Source organism: Pseudonaja textilis, chromosome 7 (genome assembly GCF_049901715.1).
Source record: "Pseudonaja textilis isolate UNSWEBS1 chromosome 7, rPseTex1.2, whole genome shotgun sequence".
Lineage (NCBI taxonomy): Eukaryota > Metazoa > Chordata > Lepidosauria > Squamata > Elapidae > Pseudonaja > Pseudonaja textilis.
Window position 1 is genome coordinate 19,601,286 of NC_141996.1, and position 24,236 is coordinate 19,625,521.

Sequence of the window (24,236 nt, forward strand, 5' to 3'; positions counted from 1 at the left end):
ATAGATCGTAAGGATACGTGTCAAAGTTACGGTCATACAGTTACAAGTGGGAGGGGATGGGTGATAAGGAGTGATGAGAAGATTAGTAGTAATAGTAGTGCAGACTTTGTAAATAATTGGACAGTGTTGAGAGAATTATTTGTTTAGCAGAATGATGGCGTTTGGGGAAAAATTGTCCTTGTGTCTAGTTGTTCTGGTGTGCAGTGGTCTATAGCGTCGTTTTAGGGGAAGGAGTTGAAAGAGTTTATGTCCAGGATGTGAGGGATCTGTAGATACCGTTTTCAAATAGTTGTTATGCCTAACATACTTTTTAATAATGATCGCTGTTTTGGTCTTGGAATTCTGATTATTAAGTTGTGATGTCTATGTTATGGGGGCCATTATGGGGATTCTCTGCTTTAATTCTACTTGTGTTGTAGATAAGATGTTGTGTCATTAGTAGAAAGAAGGACTGCCAATTTAGTGGGATATAGTTCATTGTTAAAGTTTGGCTCGTGGAATTAAAATGGAAAATGTGGGACTAGAATGCATGTTTGCCTCATTCCTTTCTGAATTCGAATTAATATAGACAGGCTGTCAGAGGAAAAACTGCTTTGTGCTGGCATGAACTTATGTAATTGTGTTATCAAAAGTAGTACTGTAGTATTCGGTCAATTGAGGAGAACTAAATCAGTTGAAGACCACTCTCACTCTTTGTACATGTAGTCCTCAACTTACAACAGTTCTGTCAGGATTCCGGCAGTTACTCCAATTAAATCATGAGCCTCAAGCCATACTCCCAAAACTAAAAAAGATTTATTTGAAGTTAACATTTTACGTCTGGCATTAACTTGGGCATAGCCAACTCTGAGATACATAATTCACTGTCACTCTTGATCCTGCTCCCCACTCCCCCTGGTGTATCATCCATCATCTAATCAGTCTTTGAAGAAAATATGAATGGAATGTACTTTCGATTCCACACTGCTGTCTGCTCTTTGAAATTCCCCCACTTCTGTTGTCAACTATAAAATGTGTATACAAAATGTTTTATGAGTTGACAAGTTCATTTAGTGACCATTGAAAGTTACAACAGCACTGGAAAAAGTGACTTATGACCGTTTTTCAGAATTACGATCTTTGCAACATCCCCATGATCATGTGATCAACATTTGGACACTTGGCACCTAGTTCATATTTACGTTGGTTGCAGTGTCCCTGGTTCATGTGATCGCCTTTTGCGACGTTCCAACGAACAAAGCCAGATTCACTTAACAACCATGTTACTAACTTATCAACTGCAGTGATTCACTTAATAATCGTGGCAAGAAAGATTGTAAAATAATAAATAATAAATGTCTCATTTAATCACAGAAATTTGGGCTCAATTGTGGTTGTAAGTCAAGGACTAGCTGTATTTCTCCCTCAATTTAATTTGGCCTTTCCTAACCTATCTAGCACAGGAACATTTACAGGTATAAATAAAAGACAATAAATTTGTAAGACCTGAGTTCTACATTCCTCTATGTTTCTTCATATAATGGTATAGCCCCACTTATTTCTGTATTTGCAAATTTTATCAATACATCTGAATTTCTGGGACCTTTCAGAATGTGAAACAATCAAAAGAGAACTTCCCAGTTGTTCAAGTGCTTTTTTAAAATGGTGCAATTTGAATGAGGGAACTGAAATGTAAGTAAATGGAAGAAATGTTAAATAGGACCAAATTTCCATTCCTCTTTTTATAGAATCACATATCCCTTCTAAATATTTGATGATTTAAGGGGAGAATTTTAAGTATTTGCAGAAAAAAGCTTACACTTAAAAACAGGTATCATTAAATACACTTTTTTAAAAATGTGAAAAAAATTGGCCTTGGAAAAAATACCAAAGTGAGGTTCTATTTCAGCATTATTTATTTATTAATTACATTTATTTGCCGACCATCTCATTTTGAAGCGACTCTGGGTGACTTACAGCCCAGTTCCAAGAGTCCTTTTAAGACAAAAAGAAATGCAACTGTACATGTGATATATTCACTGTTGCATATTCAAAATTGTCTTACAATATAACATATGAAAAATATGTAAATTAGCCATGTCATTTGCTAATTGTGCAACAGGATTGAAAATAACTATTGGCTGTCTGAAGTATATTAGTTCTGAAATCAAGTTTGCATGGAAAACAAGCTAGCACTCAAATTAAAAAAGACAGTGTTGCTTAATAGCTATTGCAGTGTAAAACAATATTTAAATGCATCAAAGCCAAATACTTGAAACTGGTTTATTTTACTAATGAAATTGATTTGATAAGTAACTGGTTTTGAATCTGAGCGGGTATCTTTCCTTCCTCAGTTAATTTTGCAATAGGTACCTATAGACATTTTAATGCCATGTTGAAGTATAGAAGCTTTTTGTTGTTGTTGAATATGTACACAAAGTTTAATGAAGTACGTGGCAATGGTGTGTTTGAGCCATATGCTGTGGAAATTCCTATTTCCACTGGTGGGGTTTGCACAGGAAAAATGCCTGGGGCATTGTCCCCTAAGACTGAAAGAATTGGCTTGAAATGCTGTCAACAGAAAATGGGCTTTACTGCTAAACTGCAATGTGATGAAAAGTGGCTGTAGTGTAATTCCATTAGTTTCAATGAAATGTATCATCTAATATTCATGATCCTTTAGGGTCTTGTTGACACTGGCATAATTAATACCTACATTTTAACAGCTGCCAACAGTAGCACAAATAGTCTGGTTATGGTCTGGAGTCGGTATATATTTTCCTATCCTCCTGGGTTCTGGAAGCATATGCCAAAAATAGTGCTCAAGGTGTTGGATTATTTCAAGTACCATACTGGTAACAGGGTTAAAAATCTGAGGGTTGTGGTATTTTGGGTGCCAAGGCTGTAGAAGTGTGGCTGGATGCTGATACTGAAGTACTGACATTTGCCAAATGACACATGTATCCATTAGCAAATATAGCCTGTGCTGAAATAGTTTATTGTTGTAAATTCCCTCTTCCAGAGTGACAGCCATGCTAGACTTTTAAAGACCTACAGACACTCAGATCATGTGATTACTAAAGTCACATAAACTGTAGGGAGCCATGGAGATGACCTTGGGGGAAAAAATTTCAGAAATCACTGCATAAAGAAAATGTGCAGAAGCTTGCCCTGAGCTTTGAGAAAAGAGAAAGTATTAGGAAAAGACTCACACTGGCTGCTCCGTGATTCCTAGGGGTCTAAGAGGAATCAATGGAACAATATAATCAGTCTTGCAAGAGTCTGTTACTATAGCCTTTTTCAGTAGAGTTTTATGATTCATGATTCAGATTTATGAATTAAAAGTTTTTGATATTTTGGGCAAATATGTTGCAGTGTATTTGGTGACATACTGATTTTTTTGGGTGGTGGGGGAAGACCCTTCCTGACACACAACCCATACTGGAAGGATCTTTAAAAGACTCCACAAACACAAGCGTTTTGCTACATTGGAGAAATGTGTGTTTTCAGTAACAGGATTTCTGCTGAATGCATACAAATGGTTCCTTTAGAAGTACAAGCCATATTTTCACAGCAATTACTTGAAAATGTGAAGGATCTACACCTTTCATGTTTTTCCTAATTTCTATAAAAAGTTCATAATTTTGCAACTGCATAAAACTCATCTATTAAAGATAGGACATACTTTCATATGGTCTACTCAAAAGGGAACAGCATTTCAGAAATAGAAAGATCTTTCCCCATTACAGCTCCTACTCAGATATCCAAACATCACATTCCAATTCATGATGTAAGTTAATGTTTTAGAAATGGTGGCTGAAGTAGTTCTTCAGGCACAGAATGAGGGCAGAATGGATCTCTTGTCATATGCATTTTATTCCAGATTGCTTTTATCAGCTGAATGCAATTATATGAAGGCAGCGTTCCAGCAATGAAGACACTTCCTGGAAGGCCAGGACACCTAGTACAAGTATGCACAGACCATGTGAATTTGGAACTTCTGCAAAACGTTAGAACTTGGAAGATCGAGTGGGCACAATTTTCCTCCCAGCATCAATTCCTGTATCTTATTTTCCCTGACTCACAGATCAAGCTATTAAATGCCCTGTCACATAAACCAGAATATGATAATCTCCCCCTGCTGTAACTATGCCATTGCTAGGAGTTAGACCCTCCTGAAAGAGAGGCAGAATGCTTACTTCAGGTCTTGGATGGATAATATCCATGGAGTCTTGCAAGATGTTTTTTCACCTTACATGTCTGAAAGGGTGGTATTTCACAACAGCCATTTATAGGTTCCCTTTAAGAAGAGAAAGGTTTATAACACTGTCATGATAGTAGAACTGCTGGATACTGGGATGTGTTTAAAACTGCATTAGGTGCTCAGATAGTTCTCATGGTCAAGTGTGAGAGTGATGACAGAGATTACATTTCATCTTGTCATGGTTGATGCTGAGCAAAGTCTATTCATGGAAAACTCATTGACTTGCTTCTCCCTCTGAGTTCCTGTTTATGAACTGGGATTACACTTCAGTGGGTTTTACTCCTCTCCCCACCCTACACTTCTTGCAAGATTGTACTGGCATTCTTGGGGTTGTAGATTTGTTTACAAAAATGGCTCATTTCATTCCTTGCAAGGGATTCCCATCAGCTTAGGAAAAAGCACAAATTTTTTGAACATGTTTTAGGTACAGAAACCTAGTCAGTCGTGATCTTAACTTACCTCCAACTTTTAGAAGGTCCTCTTCCAATTATTAGACATTAAAACCCATTTGTTATCTTCTTGACATTCAACCTTTAATGGTCAAACTGAAACAGATTCAGGAACACAGCTTAATCTGTAAGAAAATTTACTCTTCCCATTTTGATGGATAGAAAGAGGTATATGAAGTGGAAACTATTCTGTGTTTTAGTTGCAAGGGAAATAATTGGAATATCTGATTCACTGGAGGGCCATCCAGAATTGGAGAGATCATAGGAGAACATGACAGACATGCATGCCTATGCTTATGGACAATTTCATTACAATTCCCAGGAAACTGTCATCCCTACAAAGACAAAATACCTACAAAGAAAAGGGGGTCAAACTATTTTCCAAAGCACCAAAAGCCATAATGGGTATAAAAAGGAAGGAAGGGAAAACTTAATTGGACTTGCAAGATTTTATTTCCACAGCCAATCTCAGTCAATAATAGTTCTAGTCTTCTGGAGTTCAATCCTGGACTATATATTTTATTGGAGGTTTTTTCCCCCAGGACTCTATATCTTGATATTCTTGATATTATATTAACAGACTACTGCAACCACATGGAATCAGCATAACACACAAGCCAACTAAAGCCCTTCAAAACATCCTAAACAAATCTAAAGACCCAGCCCTAGGACAAAACAAACAAACCAGGAGTAATCTACAACATACAGTGTAATGACTGCAACAACCACTATGTTGGACAAACAGGAAGAAGACTGGCAGAACTCATCCATGAATACCAAATACCAGTGAGAAAACTATTCAATTTCACAACAAATAGATAGACTTATAGTTTTATTTGGGAAATTATGACATCCTAGACTGAGCCAAGTCCAAAAGAGTCAGGGAATTTCTAGAAATCTGCTACTCTGACAAATTAACCTTCAATAGACACATGGACATTAAGAACATCTATAGATTATGCAAAACCAGCCAAAAAGGGAACAAAAGATCCAAGCATCTCTTCACCAGCAATCAGCACCTCCTACATCAGAATAGATTAACTCCACAATTAACATCAGACCAACTCTATTATTCAGTGTTCTGTTATTGGGGAAAACAATACCCCAATCAAGAAATTACCAAAGAAGCTAACAGTAAAGAGCCCAACCAAAGAATCTCTAAGAACCCCCACCAACACTGAAAAAGGGCAAGCCACAAGAATACTTTATAAACTGACAGCAATTCACATTCCTTATTAGCCCTTATTAGTTACCTAGTTTGGGTAATGAAATATCTGCAAGAAAACAAACAAGCTCAGAGAGCACAAAGGACCCCTGGAGTCTTTTATATTCTGAACAGCCTCAAAGGGATGACATAAAAAGAGATACCCAAGCATCTCAATTTGTCCTTGTTGATATTGATAATAATAAAAAGTCAAAGCATGTTGGAAAAGACCTTGGACTTTTTAAAGTCCATCATGCATTGTCTCTGACTCTGTATTCTTATGAATGAGAGACAGGAATGCTCTGATCATTCCAGGGAAAGGATTATTCAACCTTTGCTTTAAAGCTTCCACTGATGGAGTATCTATGACCTGAGGAGGCAGGCCGTTCTTCTGCTTAACATGTAGAACAGTCAAGAAGAAACTCAATTATTTATCAGTAAGAATAATTTCACCATTCTCTGTTCTCCATTTTCAATATAACGTTCCTTTTAAGTCCTTTTTTTATATGTAGAATAATACTGTATGTGATAATATGCAATGTATATATGAACTACACAAAATTCATGTGACTACTTAATACTGGCCTTGAATTGCATGAAAACTAGTGTCATCTACTATTTATAAAATGTATGAAAGGAATATTTAAAAGAATAATTATTTCAAAATCTCCAGCCAGGTGGTCAGGTATAGTGTTAAAAATGAAAAATAAATGATCTTGAAAATACTTCTTGGCTAATTTCTTATATTTTCAAGCAAAAACACTACAAGGCTGGTGGACACACAATACAGCTAAACTGTATTTTATGTATCTTCAGCATGTCATACTTTTAATAGGCAAGACATACAACAGGACCTCAGATGACTGCAGTTTATTGGCACGTTTATAAAAGAAGAAAGAGGTTTCCAAAAATACTGGCCTCAAACCAGAATATTATGCAGGATGACAATGTTCAGTGGTCTAAAGCTGGCTAAACTTCAACCTCTGAAATTATAGTTAAGGATGGTTTTGATGCAACAAATAATTGCAATGCAAAAATAGAAATGAAAATATATGACCTATCATATTAGAGAAGGCGGGTGGACTTCAGTAGGGTTCCTATAATAAAACATTTTACCTTAATTTAGCTCTATGGTTATTGGTTGTGTTGAATCTGCTGGATACAAGGAAAAATCAAGGAGTATCTAGAAAGAAAGTCAAATCTTGCTTCCACAGGCTGATTACATTCATTTAAATTACATTCAACAGTATCCATTGGGTTTATTTTCTAGTAAGCATGCACACATTTGGAAATTACTTATTAGGAGCCTTTTTATGTAATTGGGACTTAATCCTTTTATTCTCTATTTTAAGAGCAGAATTCTAAATCCCTGGCCTTATATTGACTTTGGGAAGTTTTCCCCCATGTGTTTGACAGATTTCATTTATTCACTTTATTATGAAACCAGGATTTCAGTATATTATGAAGCCTTAACAGGACAGAAAAGTGATAATCAGATTGCTAGTTTTGATAGCAATGTTTTAAAATCTGTCTTGTAGAGTTTCAGCAGCACCATATTTTAGCAGGTATAGTTCATAGTACAGGGATTGTGTTTACACACACTGAATAATATAGCCTGCAGTACTGTATTTACAGGTAATATCCCACAATGTTTTTTTTTGTCAGAGTCTGAGGTCTATGAAGCCAAATGAATTACCAAGCAATAACAAGTCTCTTTGATCTCAGAGCATCAACTTTTATTATCAGATATTTGACAGATCCATCTTTTTAGATTCTGAAATATATTAAAGGCAATGTGAAATGAAATGGTCACCCCCACACACACCCAAATTTCACCTCCTCACCTCTCAAATGGGGATGCACTTTTATTAACCCTGAGCCTTTTTGTCCTAGCAGAACCAGGAAATCTACGTTCTTCCTGAATATGTACTTTTACATTCTGCCTTACCTTGACCTGAATTAAATTGGTCATGTATAAATTCTGTTGAAGCCAGTGGATTTTCACAGGTGCCTAATAAGGTATTGGCAACATTTTTATTGTGCTGTAATACAGTTGCTGAGAAACTAATCTGTGAAAAAGCCATCTCTTGTTCAGATCATTCTTTTGCCACTAACTTAAGGACTCCTCCGATGAATTGTCCTTCATATGTACATCAAGCATGGTAAGGATTGGAATAACACATTCCTGATCCTTTTCTTGCATTTCATATGATAGATTTTCATTTTAATTCATAAATACTGGATCTACATTGAAGTACTTGCTTTGGGCTTTGAGAAAATCCTGGTCTAGTTAATGAGGAATTGCAGGGTGGGATCAGGTGTGTGTGTGTGTGTGTATGTATGTATGTATGTATGTATGTATGTATGTATGTATGTATGTATAATTTATATGGCCACTGGTCTCAACAGAAAAATGATACTTTCTCCTATCTTCCATTTTAGCTTTGAAAAATAGTGCAGTAATTGCAATATATATTGCTATTCAGAGCCTGAGTGCTAAAAATTTCTGGCCTCAGGAAAGTCTAATGTGATTTCTAGCAAGATGGCTGCCTATTCTCTGATATCTTCACTTACCAGTTCAGTTGAAAATTGAATGTATACAAATTATTAAATAATTGACATAAAACATCATCCAAGCTGAAAGTAACTGTACATAAGATGGATTTGCATGTGAGAGAGACAAGCGACAAAGCATTGATGTCTTTAAATTGAGAATTGAGAAATAAAGCAAGTAATTTTTCCCAGCCTGTTTTTTAGTTATATTGCATGTTGTTGCATGAATAGGGATGATTGTTAAACTAAAACTTGCAGAAAGCAACTCCAGCCCACTATAATTACGGCTTATAATTATATAAGTATTAGAAATACTTATAGAAATACCGGTATTAGAAATGCTGGGAATTCTGTATCAGTTTATAGTCTCAGCACACCTAAAGATTGGTTGATGGGGGGGATATTGCTTTAAAACGATTTTACAAGGTAAATAATGCAGAAAATTATGATGAGCCATGCTCATCCTGCCCATCACTAATGGATGACTGATTAAAGATAGCAAGCAACCTACCAGTCACTGCCCTGAAACCAAACTGACTTAAATTGTGTGACGGCAGCAACATTAACTGGCCTGGTTGTTGATAATGTAGGGTGTGAGTCAGTCCTTTTCCATATACAGATGTACTTTCCTGCTGAATCAAGGATGGGAGGAAAACACATGAACAAAGACTATAAGGATGTGTCCTCTGTGAATTCCAGACTTGAAAATGTAAAGATATGATAATGTCTAAACCATTTTAATATAAGAATAAAGCTACAAATAATGAAGACAATTCAGATCAATCTTGGATGAGTTTTAAACTGACTTGGCAGGAAGTGGAAAACAGGAAGCCTGAGGGTCTGCAAGAGTTCTTGGTATATTGTCTGTTTAAATATGGAAGATGCATGGAGGAAAAACTAGAACATTACACATGGATCTTTTCCTTGCTTTTTCCTTGCACCAAGGTACTTAAAAAGTATTAAGAGAATCTACAGCCCAGAAGAAGGTACTATGGGTCAAAACCAATGTGGCATCACTAGATAGTAAAGAGTACCTTATTTGAAGAAGTAGCTATTTTAAATATAGCTGTGGGAAATCTCAACTATAAAAACAGTTCAAATATCTTTCCCAGAATCTTATTTTTGCTTCCAGGCAATGCATCAACAGTCATTCTTAAATTGGAGATGACTTTCTGTTTGATGATATCTAAAATTAGGTTTACAGTCTTGATTTACTGGCCAAGATTAAAATTGGTAGAGGATATGAAGCTACCAACATTACTAGCCTGTGTTATCTATCCACAATTCTGCTTAGCTCTTGTGCATAAATTACTAAATAGGTATGGATTTTTCTTAGGGCAAGGCAATTCTGAAAATTAATTGTTGACAGTTACTAGATTAGCCAGCATTAAATTTCAAGAAGCTTTAAACAAGTCACAAATCTAAGACCTTTCCATACTGTCATGCATTTGAAGAAGGAAAAGCTTTGTCTCAGGCCAATAATTGTAATGCTCCCTGCATGAAAGTGATTTTAAAAGATAATTTGTTATAAAATGCAGATGAAAAGATACCGATCACATGTAATTTTAAAGATTATATTATCTCTTCCTGTGCGGGTATTCTTCAAATTATAACTTTGTTTAATGATGGTCTGGAATTATGTTGGCTTTCAGCCAACCAACAGAGACAAGAGGGAGCTGAGATGAGGTAGTAAGGCATAATGTAAGTTGTGGGGGGTGCCTCAGGGAAGTAGGGGAGGCACTGGAATGCCTGGTGCAGGACACAAATGAGTTCTCTTCACTCCACTGAAAATCTTGCTTGGATTTCAGGATGGAGGATTTTCAGCTCCTGAATGTAACCTCCTAAGTTCTGCCCCAGCCCCCATAGGATCCCACTTTTCTTACCTGGGACCAGGGATGGGCTGCTGGGGGTTTTCAGGGGTTCGGGAGATCCTCTAGTTAAGATTCTGCATGGTCCTGAGAACCCCCAAATCCCACTCCTGGCTGGCCCTGCCCACCTCTCCCCTTCCAGGAGTCCCCACGTGGCCTGTTTTGGATGCAGGTAAGTGCAGGGCACGTGTGGAAGCTTGAGGAGGGCGAAAAACAGGCTTCCCGGAAGTTCAGGAAGGCTGGAAATGGGCTCATTTCCAGCTTCCAGAGAACCTCCAGAATCTAGGGAGGCCGTTTTTGCCCTCATGGAGGCTCGAGGAAAGTCTCCAGAGGCTGGGGAGGGCAAAAACACACACCCCGGCCATGGTTCAGAAGGCCGACTAGGCCACGCCCGCCATAGCCACGCCCACCCAACAACCAGGCAGAGAACCCGTTGCTAACATATTTGAAGCCCACCCCTACCTGGGACTCTGCTTAGATCTGTGAGGTCGCTTTAATGATCACAACCAGGAGTATTGAGAAGTCATGTGGGCACCTCACTTTACGATTGCGTCAGTCAACAGCTGAGATCCAGTCCCAATTGTGGGCTACCTGTATTGGCTTCCCTGCTTGCCTTTTTAAGCCTTACCAGATAGACCAGACAGAAAATACAATCAGATAAGCTAATTTCACTTTATTGTAAAGCTATAATAACAAAACCTTGCATGTCTGAAAATACATTTCTCCTGTTGTCTCCTTTATAGCTCAACAAACAGGGGAGGGTCCCTTCTGAACCTCTTTCTCTTTCTCCGCTCAATATCCAGCTACGGGCTATCTGACCATTTCTAAACATAATCTCTTCACCCCCACCAGATACCATTACAGCCTGTTTTCAGAAAACAGAAAAGGTCATTTATATAGTTCCTTATTTTCCTTACTTTGGATGCATTTCTACTCAGATTATGTATGAAAAGCCAATATGAATATTTTAACACATATTTATGTGCAGTAAAGCATCTTTATTGGTCCAGTTGCTATGATTCAACTTTTAAGCCACTAACTTGGTTTTTAAAGACAGGATTGGAAAAATTCATTGGAAAAGCCAGATGAACTGGGAGGCTCAATGTGGCCCCCAGGTTGGAGGAAGCATTCCTCCAGATGTTATAGGAATACTGCAGTGACCAGGAGCATGTTGCCATCTCCCACTTTTGGGAATTGCGGAAAAACAAGATTGCTAGAGTAAGATAGGCCTTGGCCTGATCCAACAAGCCTATCATATGCACAAGAGATATGCAACGTCTGGATGTACATGATGAGCCTTCCCTGGACCTAGCCATATGTTTCATCTGTGCACAGGCCCAGCTGAAGTACATTTGGTCTATGCATGGATCTGAAGCACCCATTTGCATGCAAACTTTTGGAAAATTAGCATGAACATTATTTTTTATAAATACAGGTGATCCTCATTTAAGTACTGCTAGTTCAGTGACTGTTCAAAGTTATGACAGTATTGAATGAGGGTTACTTACCCTCACACATAGGGCCGTTGCAGTGTCTCATGGTGATGTGTTTAGAGTTTGTGACGTTTCTTGCTGACTTCCTCACTTGAGATCTCACGTGAGACTTTTAAGAAGAGATTCGACGGCCATTTGTCAGAAATGGTGTAGGGTCCCCTGCTTGGGCGAGATATTGGACTAGATGACCTACAAGGTCCCTTCCAACTCTGATTATCTGTTATCTATTATTCCCACAAGCAAAGTCAGTGAGGAAGTTGGCAGGAAGTTGGAAGTCGCAATCACATGAAGTTCTTGCTTAAACAATATATGGTCCAATGGTGCGATTCAATTTTTTTTACTACTGGTTCTGTGGGCGTGGCTTGGTAGGCGTGGTAGGGGAAGGATACTGCAAAATCCCATTCCCTCCCCACCCCACTAACCTGCTTTCCAGCTCTGTTCTCCTGTGCAGGGCAACAAAAGAAGGCCCAGCCAATCAGCTGGAACTCAGGAGGCAGAGGATAGATGGGGGCAGGACCAGTCAAAGGTGGTATTTTCTGGTCCTTTGAACTACTCAAAATTTTTTATTTATCTTAATAAATATTTAAGAACACAAGGAAAAGAAACAGAAAAGAAAATAATAAAGAAATAGAAAAGAGATTTTTAAGCAGAGACTAGTAAGAATAAATAAACATGTTAATGTTAGATTAGTGCTTCATATTTATAGTATCGTTTGTCGATTTAGAAGTTCACACTGTTCAAATTAAGTTGATATACACCAATTAATATATATATGGTATGAATTATATATCAACATGAGAAATTCCAAACATTTCTGTTTAATAGGAAATTCTATCTTTATTTAGTAAATCTAGCAGGATAATGCTATACAGATCTTCTCTACATTGAATAGCTGAGAGGAATGATTATCCCTCTCAGTAGCTGAGGCAGAGTTTATGGAAACAAGATAAAATGCCTTTCCCGGTTAATGCTAGTTAGAATATAGCCCGCTCTTCTTGACTTACAATCTTTCATTGACCTATTGAAAAAAAAGTAGTATTAGTATTATACATACTATCTTTTGGAGAGGTTTAAGTCTCTGTATTATTCTAGTTTTACTGTATTTTTGAAATCGTTCAACTTCAGTGTAACTTGGCCTTGACTTGAATATTCCAACAAGTGGAAAAGACTATGGTAGATAGATATATTACAAATAAATACATTGAAGTATTAAGATTAAGTATTAAGTTGATAATTATGAAATTATTCTAAAGTTCTATAAACTGCATCCTGTAAAATCTGCAATTCTGTGGTGTCTATAGTATCTAGTTTCTCTTTTCACACTTTTTCAAAAGATTTGCTCAATCATTCTGGGTGAGAATAGAACAGCCCCAGTAAATATATGACCTTAAAAGTAGGTTATTTTAATATTCTAGTGACTACACTTAGATATGACAGGAAGCCGACAGAGTTATTTGCAGATGAAACAGAGCTGGAAGAGAGTTAATACTTTTGAGGGGGAAAACAATGTAAAGACTTAGATAAGCTTTACTCATGCACTGATATGAACAAAATGGAATTTAACAATAGAAATGTAAAGTTTTGCATCAGACAGAAAAGTGTAAGGCACAAATCTTAGATGGGGGAAGTCTGGCTTGGTGATACAGGTAGTCCTGATCTTACAGCCACAGTTGGGGTCATAATTTCTGTCATAAGTCATTGTGGTGGTAAAGTGAGTCATTCCTCATTTTACAACAATTTTATGGTGGTCATTAAGTGAATCACAAGCTTGCTAAGCAAATCTATCTTCCTTAATTGATTTTTTTGCCAGGTTTTGTGTGTGTGCCAAAAATGAACTGGCAAATCAGGATTGTGTGACTTCAGGCCACTCACAGGTTGTAACCGTGTGCTGATTGACAAGCACCTGAATTGCGATCCTTGACCCCTGGCTTCATATCCCCTTCCATCAAGCATCTCCTCCTGATGGGAAAACACTCATTAATCATGTTTCTTAATATGGAGTGAGGTGAATTCACTTGTCTAACTAGTCATCAGACTAACCAGGGTTCTCTCTAAAGAAAAGAAAAGGAGAGAGAAATTGATCATAAGTGGTCCATGTCCCTGATTGCAGATGAATGCTAGTGCTACCAATAAATGCCCAGTTTGTATATCCTGGCTGGCAGCACCTGAAATAGCCAAGAAATGGGCATGGAGAAGATACAATAGAGCAGACTTTGGAATCAGACAATTGTGATTGGCCCATTTGCAATAACAAAGACTGCTAAATGGTTTCTGCCAGATTTCAGCAACTGGAAGGGGGATTTTGAGGTTCTCATAAAGTTGCTCTTATGGGGGAGGGGAGAATCTATAGAAGATCAGAAAAGTTAAGTTAGCATCCATAGCCATTTGATCAAGCCTTGCCTTTTTAAAAAGTGTCAATTGTATAACATCTATGAAAAAGGGTGTGGGCTTTAGTTGCATAGTTGAAGCCACCAATTCACCATTCCTGTAGATATCCCTTTGTTCAGATGCAAATGGATCTTCGCCTGGCTATCCTTCTTCTAGGACAGGGATGTCAAACTCAATTTCATTGAGGGCCACATCAGGGTTGTGTTTGACTTCGGGGGGGGGGGCGAGGGGAGCATGGCCAGAGTGGTGCATGCCCAGCTCAACATCATTCATGTCAGGGGCACCTGTGGTGGCCCAAGCTCTCTGCCAAGCTCTTTCCCAAGCTCTGTTTTCAGATTACAACAACCTCTTTCACTGTAGGCATTAAATTGTTTCTCCAACATAATAATCTTGATGTTGTAATGATGGTAGTTAAAAACAGGAAGAGCTTTAAAAGAGAAATAGTTATTGTGATAGATTTTCTTCTAGTTTAAATGCTAATAGCATTAATGGGATGAAAGGTTTTCTTAGATTGTATTAATTAATTTAATTAAAAATAGGCTCAGCTCTCAGGCTATTTATTCTGCTGAGTGATTCTGCATTTGTGAACTAAAGTATTTGACTTTAGTATTTGACTTGATGATGTGGTTGACTAGCTCAAAATCCAGGGGATATCATATGTCTCTAAAGAAAGGATGTTGTCTTACTGCATAATCTAAATAGAATGCATTAATTTCTATTATATAGCATATTGATTAATGCACCTTTAGAAATATCCATATTTTGGCCATTCATAGTATTAAAAGAATGTAATTCAATTGTCAACATGTGGGAGATGTTGTACCGGACTGACTAAAGCAAAATGTTCTGGCCCTAGAGAAATAGCAGTCATCCAATGTCTACCATTCAATTTCCCACTACTGTAGTGCTTCTGCAGTATAGGGAAGAAGAGGGGCACAGTGGTGCAGCTTATTGGTAATAGTGCAACTCATTGGTAATAATGCAAGTAGGGATGGTTGGAACAAAAGATTTGGCTGCAAATTTTTTAAAAAATATTGTACCCTGTGTGACTATTGTATAATTCTAATATTGTTTGGGAACTGACAAAATGTTAAAAATATGGAAAGCAAAACACGGAATTCCAAGGTTTTTTCCTCTTAAGTTTTAATTTTATAAACCTTTATTATGATTATATCCCATATTTATTATGACATACGTAAACTAACTTAGGTATGTCCAACCTGTGGGCCATATGTGGCTCTGGACAGCTGGTAATGTGGCTCCATAATTAAAAAAAATAAAGGAAGTTTGTTGTTTATATACAGTAACTATACTATATATTTTGTATGCAGCCCAAGATAATTCTTAATCCCTCAGTGCGGCCCAGGCAAGTCAAAAGATTGGATAATTTCTTCATATGATGCTATGTCTTATCATACCATCCTGTTGTGTATTTTATTATAATTCTTTGTAGAAATAATCCAATTCTGTTTTCAAAATGGAAACCTGCTACTATCCTGTGGTGGTGTTTATAATTAATTTAAGTTTTCCAGAAGAACAAATAAATTATCTTACAGATTCAACTTATTTTCAAATAATGGCATCAAATATGTATGGAAAACTGAATAACTGACTCAGGAACAGACTGAGAGGCATTTAATATGCCTCTTTAAATCATACAGAGTTACATTGCAGAATGCACTCTGCAGTGTAACTTTATATGATCTAATTTGTCTGAAGAAAATAAGAATTAAAAAAAAACCATTAAGTTTCTTGCCAGTTTCTCTGACAGTGCATTTGACTTCTATACAGCATCTGGATTTACAATTGAAAGAACTCAAAGTAATTTTAAAATTTTTTCAAAGGAACGTTAAGATAGGAAATGCTGTATTTAAAGACTATTCAGCAAATAAAAAGAAGAGATTGATTACAAAGCTGCTTGCATTCTTCTTCTTAGATAAGCTGTGGGAGGCTATTAGAACACATTCAACTCTTACCTATTGTAGAATTCAGTAAAATTGATGATGCACAATGAGGTTGAAACATCAGAGTTGGTTCTTTTTCTCTATTAACAATTTTGGTTGAAGTAGATGTGATAATGGGTAAAGTGCTTATCCATCTAAGCCTTTGTAAGGATCTTCCCCCTCCATACTGATTAATATGTATGTTTGTTTATAGCATATGGTATTAAAGCTGTTTTGAGAAGTCCATGGTGAGGGTTACAGTGATTAAGTGATTATATGAACAACTTCTTTGAGAGCTAAAATTGCAGGAACAATGGAAAATTATTTATAGTATTTGTAAATTTAACATAAAGGTAAAACATCCTAAACTCAAACTCAGCTAATATTGATAACATGGATATCACAATGAAGGGTAGTTTTTTTGCGTACAATGTGGAAGAAGTTTACCATATTCTTTGTTTTTTTTTCCAGTTGAGCCTACAGCTCTGTGATTTCCTTGTGGTGTTCAATTAAAGTAATAACCAGTTTCTTTCGTTTCTTTCAAGGTCAGCCAAGCTTGCTAGGAAGCCAGAAGGGGAAAAAGTGAAAAAAAAAAAAGACATGCAAATCCTCCCTAAAAAAAACTAATTTAAACTTAAGAGCACTATAAAAATCAGAGTGTGAAAAGTTTTGTATACACCATAAGGTCTTATCTGGAACTGAGAACTTTTGTCTTTCACTGGATCTTTGAAGGATATTTCCCACCACTAAAAGAGCAGTTTAAGACCATAATAAGAATAATCCTGGATCAGACCAAATACTGTTCAATAAAACTCTCTTCCTTCAATGAATAACCTTCAGGAAATTCATATGCTGGGTGTGAGAAGAATATCTTCCACTTTCTTGTAGTACTGAAATCTCTAGTCCTCTTGATACATAATCTCTGTGTGTGGTGGGAATGGTGTAGTCATTCTCACTAAATATGTTCAGCTTGTAACTATCACTGCCTAACAGCTCTTGAATTCATTATGGGAAATGTAAGTGGATGTTTCCCTTTCAGATAAGCCCATATGTTCACCATCTGCAATGCAATGTAAACATTTTTATTCATCATTTTATGTATAAAATTTCTACATTGCTTTTTCTTTATTCAAAATTTCAAAGCAGAGGTTTCTTGACCAGCTTGAATGAGTATATATAAATACTGAAATAATTATATCTATCAGAGGTTACCTTGAAAGCTTTGCTATAAATGAAACTGACCTGAAAAGAAAATATATAGATGATAATTGTGTTGCACTGTATATTTCATATGGAAATATATTGGAAACCACTTGATTTTTTTTTTGATGACAAGTAGTATAGTAATGCTGTAAATAAATAAGAAAGAAATGCTTACTCCGTGGGCACAATCATATCTGCTTCAGCATTTCTATTTTTTTTTAAATTAAAAATAGTAGATCAAATCCGGTGATACTGGGCAACTGAGTTTTATTTTTAAAAGTTTTTATTTGTATGCAGCCAATGTAGTGTCAGAGAATGTGTCATCTGGCAAAGCATGGTCTTACACTGAAGAAGTTATCTGTGGAGCATATTATTAGCATCTGAGCTAAAGAGTAACTTTAATTTTGTTTTCTTCTTTTTACTTCATTAACTTTTCTTCCCCTTACATTCTTAATTCGTTGATAGAGAAGTTTCTTTTAGTTGCTATATATTGTTCTTAAGAGCTAGCACTTAATGAATGTAAAGGTGTTTTCTTATTCTTTTATCGTCATTCAATGGATTTTTAAAATGTCTATTTTAAGCCAACTTTAGCGAGCAAGAATCTTGAATATATCATATACCCCCTCTTAAAGAGTATATCTCAATAAAGTGTTGGTTTAAGGGCCGTACAATTTGCTATTTTACAAACTACTAGATTATATACTATATGCTATATGTAAACAGAGAAACCCACCCTGTTACAACATTGCATCATAATATTATGCTATTACTTCATTCCAAGGGACATGGTAGCTCAACAGTTAAGGACGCTGAGTTGTCAGCTGAAAAGCTGATAGCTTGGGGTTCAAGACCAGAGTGCTGTGCAACGGGTGAGCTCCTGTTACTTGCCCCAGCTCTTGCCTACCTAGCAGTTCAAAAGCATGCAAATGCGAGTAGATAAATTGATACCATGTTGGTGGAAAGATAATAGTGTTCTATGGTCTCAGTGTATAGTCATGCTGGCTACATGACCATGGAAATATTTTCAGACAACATTGGTAGAAATATATTCTAAGCATTTTTAATATATGTCTTTATAATTGTAGCAGCACTGTTCAAGTGGGACAATCCTATTTTTTAAAGCAAAAGATGTATTAATTTTTAAATGTTTAGGATTTAGAAATTAATGAAAATCTATTTAATCATGTAGGTATCACAGTAGTTCAGCCTTCCCACTTAGGTGGCTTTTAGATGTGATTTTTTTCCTGGCAGATTGCTGAATGAGAAATGCTGTAGTGTAATCCAAAAGTTTTGAAGGACAGTAGGCTAAGAAAGAGTATATATAGTAATAAGAATGTAGATCTATGAGCTGCTCAAAGATTCAGATGTTTAAGAAATAAATGAATTAGAAACCAATAGGAGGAATAAAATATTTAGATTAGTTTTTTGTAGCCCAACTCAACAGAAAATAGGAGAAAGGAGTATTGAGTGTGTCCTTCACTTTGAAGTAAAAATAATAAAGGGGAGAATAAAATGTATTATTCATCTTTGTTCCAAATGCAACACCCTTGTTTAACAATATATGGGAAAACAATCCACTCATGACTTTTTCTCTCTCTTATATTTACAGGATAAATTGACCCAGGAGTGTGTGTTCAGAGAGCAATTTGAAGAGAACTGGTATAATACATACTCATCAAACCTATATAAGCATGTGGACACTGGAAGACGATATTATGTCGCGTTAAATAGAGATGGAACTCCCAGAGAAGGGACCAGGACTAAACGGCATCAGAAATTCACACATTTTTTACCTAGGCCAGTGGACCCTGAGAAAGTCCCTGAACTATATAAGGATATTTTAAGCCAAAGTTGACAAAGACATTTCCTTCACTTGAGCCCTTAAAAACCAACAACCACTATAAAGGTTTCATGCGGTGGGTTCTTAATTGATTAGCTGTGTCATCACATCAGCTCCACTATTGCCAAACTATGTCGCATGCATAATATATGATGGAGGCTTGGATGAAACTTGCTGATGGTGTTCCGCACTTAAAAGGTTTGTCTTCTGGAAGAGAGCCTATGCCCATTGCTTGATTTATTGAGTGAGAAAGAAAGAGTGAGGATGTTTGAGAGTGAAAGCAGAAGCTGAAGAACGAAGGAAGGGGGGAAAGGCCTGATGCATGCTGGGAAATAGACACGCTTTAAAAAAATTTTGGTCTGTTGTATACTTCATCCTAGATCAGCATAGCTGCCATACTTTGACTCATGAAGAATTTTGGCTGGTGGCCTGCTCAAGTGTACGCTGCATTTTTTTTAAAGCAAAGGCATGGAGGGTATGGTCTGTCTAAAATCCACATAGGAAAAAAGAGACTTATTTTCAGTTTGACTGCTTCCTTAATGAATTTTAAGTAAAGACCTCTTAGTAATACAGGATTTTTTTTTTAAAAAAAGTTAAATTTATTTATAGAAATCCAAAGGCAACATTTTATTTATTTTATATATTTATTTATTACATAGAGTTTATTTTTAATGACAAGTGTACAGGCCAGATAGGCAGATTGAAAGTTATAAGCTCTAAAAAACATTTCAACAGCAAAGGCCGCTACGACCGTGTGATTAAATTCATACAAGTCAAACATAAAGATGCATGGAGGCAAGGAGGAATCTAGGGATCCTAATGTATTAAAGGCGACAATATTTTTTGTGCCCATATTATTGTAAAATTATGCACACCACTCATAACTCTTGAGTGCTCACTCTTCTGACTGCTTGTTTCATAGCTTAAAATCTCCCCCTTTCCTCTCCCTCTCTTACTGAGGATTAAAGATAAAACTGGGTCTTCAAAACTTTAATTCTGTGTCTGTAGTATTTCCTCTTTGATAAGCAACTTATCAAACTTAAAATCTACAAACTTCCCATTGTGGAATAAAAAACGCAAAGAAATAAAAAGAAGGGTTGGTATATGATACATTTTACTTGTTAAACCTACTGCATATAATACCAAAATTACATCATAAATATGTATGGTTTTTTTTTACTTAAGCAGAATATCAGAAATATTCTAATGCCTATTAGGATATTTTTATACCAATTAAGGTTGCCTCACACAAGTAGTAACAAAGACCAGAGACAAGGCTTTCACTCTTGTAAACTTGTTTAATTGTGCACTTGATTATCTACTCTGAAATTACACAAGTTCCATGTGGGGTTATTATCTTTCATGGGAAAAATGCTTTCATTGTGGTCTATTATAATACATAGAGGACTCTTGCAGATGACAAGAGTACATTTCTATTGAGAATTACAATGTGGGTGAAAGTACTATACTTAAATTATGTTTCAAATGTTCTTAAAGCATATTGTGCTGGCTGCACTGCATAATGTGTATCAGTGAGGATTGTGTAACATAATGAGTGCAAGCATACCTTTTGTTAGTAGCTATAATTTGGGCTTACCCATAGAGGAGAGGCTTTGTCATAAAGCCCTAAGATCAACAGAGGCCACAGAAACCTTGACAATGACTGCAGTTCATGCACTTACATGTACATACCATTTCAATAAAAGTTGGCAGAGGAAATGTAGAGAGTTTAGACTACAGTAATACAGTCAGCTCAACATGGCTCTGGTTATAGCCTGGATTCTATGTAAAATGGAGTGCTCCATTGTTCTCTGTAGCAGGATTTGCACATAACACTATGCCATACAATAAAGATTAGTAACTAACATTCACGATGTATAAGATGCAGAGCGGCCCAATAAAGAAAATGTGTCTTATTTGGGGGCAGCAAACCTCAGTCTGAAATTAATGTTGTTGCTGAGTTACAAGACCTGGCTTGTGTTCATTATATTTTGTCATATACCAAAATCCTGCCTTTTTTGGTTTGTTTTGGTCTTTTCTTTTTGCAATTAGAAAAAAAAATATATTTTTCACCTGCAAAATTGATGTTTAATAAAACATGGGTAAAAATTCTGGATTGGAATTAGATGCAGAAGTAGTTCACATTAGAAATATATGCTTTGCATTATAGCCAAGCCTAAAGGAATTGTAGGAGAATACTAGCATATGCACTGATTATGCTGCAATGCAAAAATAATTTGCTAGAAAGAGTTGCTCATTGTGAACTCAAAATTCATCTCAACCTCTGCTAAAACAGGACAGTTCTACTGGAAGCTACTAGGAGCCCTTGTGGTGCAATGGTTTGAATGCAATATTGCAGGCTAACTCTGCCCACAGTCTGGAGTTCAATCCTGCTGGGGCTCAAGGTTGACTCAGCCTTCCATCCTTCTGAGGTTGGTAAAATGAGCACCCAGATTGTTGGAGGAAATATGCTGACATTGTAAACTGCTCAGAGATTGCGGTAAAGCACTGTGAAGCGGTATATAAGTCTAAGTGCTATTTCTATTGCTATTGAAGCAACCCCAGAACCATATATTTATACCCTGATTTTCCACAAGAAGGTCTTCTCAAACAACAAGCCATTTCAGGTCTGAAGTAGCAGGCAGTTAGGAATAAATCTTGATGTATGTGCTTGCGAATATACTGAAAAAATGGTTAATATGTTCAAGATGAATTAAACATTTTTTAAATGGTTGTCCTTTGGAAAGAAAGATGACAAGAAAATGCAGTGAATTCATAAGATCAGCTTTAGGTCAGAACAATTTCTTATATTCTACTTGTTCTCCTGAAGTATTAAGCCATCTCTACTCTTGAAGCCAGTGAGTTAAACATTTTCTTGCCATTTCTAAAATAATCAGTGGTTCAAGACTAGTTTTGAAAACACGACATACATACAATGAAAGATGGAAAACAAATATGGGACTACTATTTTAGGAATAAGCCTGTGTCAAATCTATCCATAGTGTTAGCTAATCTACAAAACCTAGTCTTGGGTAATTTCTAGATGTGATAAGATGCAGCTATTCATGATTATAGTTTGTTGGAGAGCTGTCCCATATAACTATCAGCTGTATTGGTGTGAATGCCATAAGCAGCATCCAAAAGGGGGAAGGACATCAAAAAAGTCAAGATGAGGTCATGACAGCACAGTAGAAACTCTAGCCCTTTGTGTATATTTGTGAATTTGCATGTGTCTCTTGTAATGCCTTCATGCCATCTTGCCTTTTTTTTAAAACAACCTCCACCTTTTCTCAAGACATTGGTGAATGTCATAATATGTACATTATTCATTGCTGGTTTACCACAAAAAATGCTCATTTTACTAAGATCAACGAGAGCTCTCCATGACATTAAAATGAAAAAGGTATTACCAATCTATTTTTCTCAATTTAGTTCTGAATTGTTAAGAAAATTAGACTAGGATCAATCCTTTCAAATCGACACCTAGATTGATCCCAAGAAACTCCAAACATATAATTACAGAACAATTAAACCTGTAAACCATATAAATATATTTCGAGTGGTATCTTGAATACTGAACTGAGAATCAACCCTTTGAAATCCAGCATGACTTCTTTAATAACTATGACCAGGATTGAACTGTTAATTTTTGCTCAGAGCCAATTATTTAAGAAGTTAGTCTATTTTGTAATAACCTTTTTATCACCACTTGTCTGTTATCTTTTTTTAACCTTTGCTTCACATTGAAATAATGAATCAGTTGCATCTTTATCTATAAAATAGGCACATGCAATACAGTATTAAGTAACAAGATCAATGCTCACTGAAAGCACATGAGCAATCCATCTACAGCTTTATAAAATTGCCTGCCAGAGACTGCAGACATAGGTGGCATGTCAAGCACCTGATAAGCCTTAATGCCGGTCTGTATTCAACTTGATGGTTCACAAGTTGCACAGACCTCTTGTTTTAATGGTCAAACCACTTTCACTGGAAAAATGATAAAAGAGTTTTTAAGATGATTTTAAATATAAATTACTTTTCAACTGTATCCTTAAAATTTGGACGATAAATTGATCATCTTACGAGGAAGTCGGATAAAGGACAGCATGTTCAACATCTAGTAGTAGAAAGATGTACACATGTATATCTATATGGATAAAAGTATGTATATGTATATCTATCTATATGTATGATAGATATAGGTATGTGTGTATGTATGCATGTCTACCTATGTAGTTGCATAAAGATGGATTCAAGGAGCAATAAGCATCCAGATTTGCACTATGTCCACAAAAATATTAAGGACACCCATAAGCAAAGTCAGTTTTGCCACAACTGACCAGAATAAATAAGACCATATTTTTAGCCTTAATGTGGAATTTGCTGGGGGAGGGGGAGGGGTTGATCACAGACAGATCATTAATATTACTTAATGTGTTTTAATTTATTTTTTTGTATTTTTTAAAGAAAGGACTAAAAATAAGCAAGAAAAAAATGTTATGACTTTGTGGCAGTTGATACAATAAACTATAACCAATATATTCAAATAACCCATAGTGTTGTGTTGGATATTTGAATATTTAGAGATACGGAATTATCATAGATATTTTCTTGGACAAACAATTTCCATTCAACAAAACACTGTTTTCTACCTATCTTATCCTTTTATTCCTCTAAGCAAGATGCAATAATTCCAGAATTAGGATCAATTTTATCTTCTTCGCCATAAGGCATCAGCAATTAAATCTCAAGGGTTGCACCCTTTACTGACCCTTGTTGTATAGACATTTGTTTTTATATCAATTGTGTGGCCTTACAGATAATGGTTTATTCCAAACAGGTCTTCATAGACAAGGCTACATCTAACACTTGCATTTGGAAAAGGCAAAGAAAGTGCCTTCTATTAGAGAGGGTTTTCCAAGTATGGCAGGAAAAAAATAAAGATGGTAGATGTGATTTTTGGGGGTCTAAAGTTAGTGTTGACTCCATTTAACTGCCCGTTGAGCTCCAAAAACAAAGATATGGAGTTTTTTCTAAGCAGTTTCCTTT

The 24,236-nt window shown here is 36.2% G+C and overlaps 1 protein-coding gene across 1 annotated transcript in view; it reads left to right on the forward strand.

The window, feature by feature from the left end:
* FGF9 (fibroblast growth factor 9) overlaps positions 1-20,176 on the forward strand; it is a 40,041-nt gene extending 19,865 nt beyond the window's left edge. Inside the window, exon 3 of the mRNA XM_026708852.2 lies at positions 18,954-20,176. Coding sequence (XP_026564637.1) covers positions 18,954-19,199 — 246 coding nt within the window. The 3' untranslated portion in view covers positions 19,200-20,176. The remainder of the gene's footprint in view (positions 1-18,953) is intronic.
* The last annotated feature ends 4,060 nt before the right edge of the window (positions 20,177-24,236 follow it).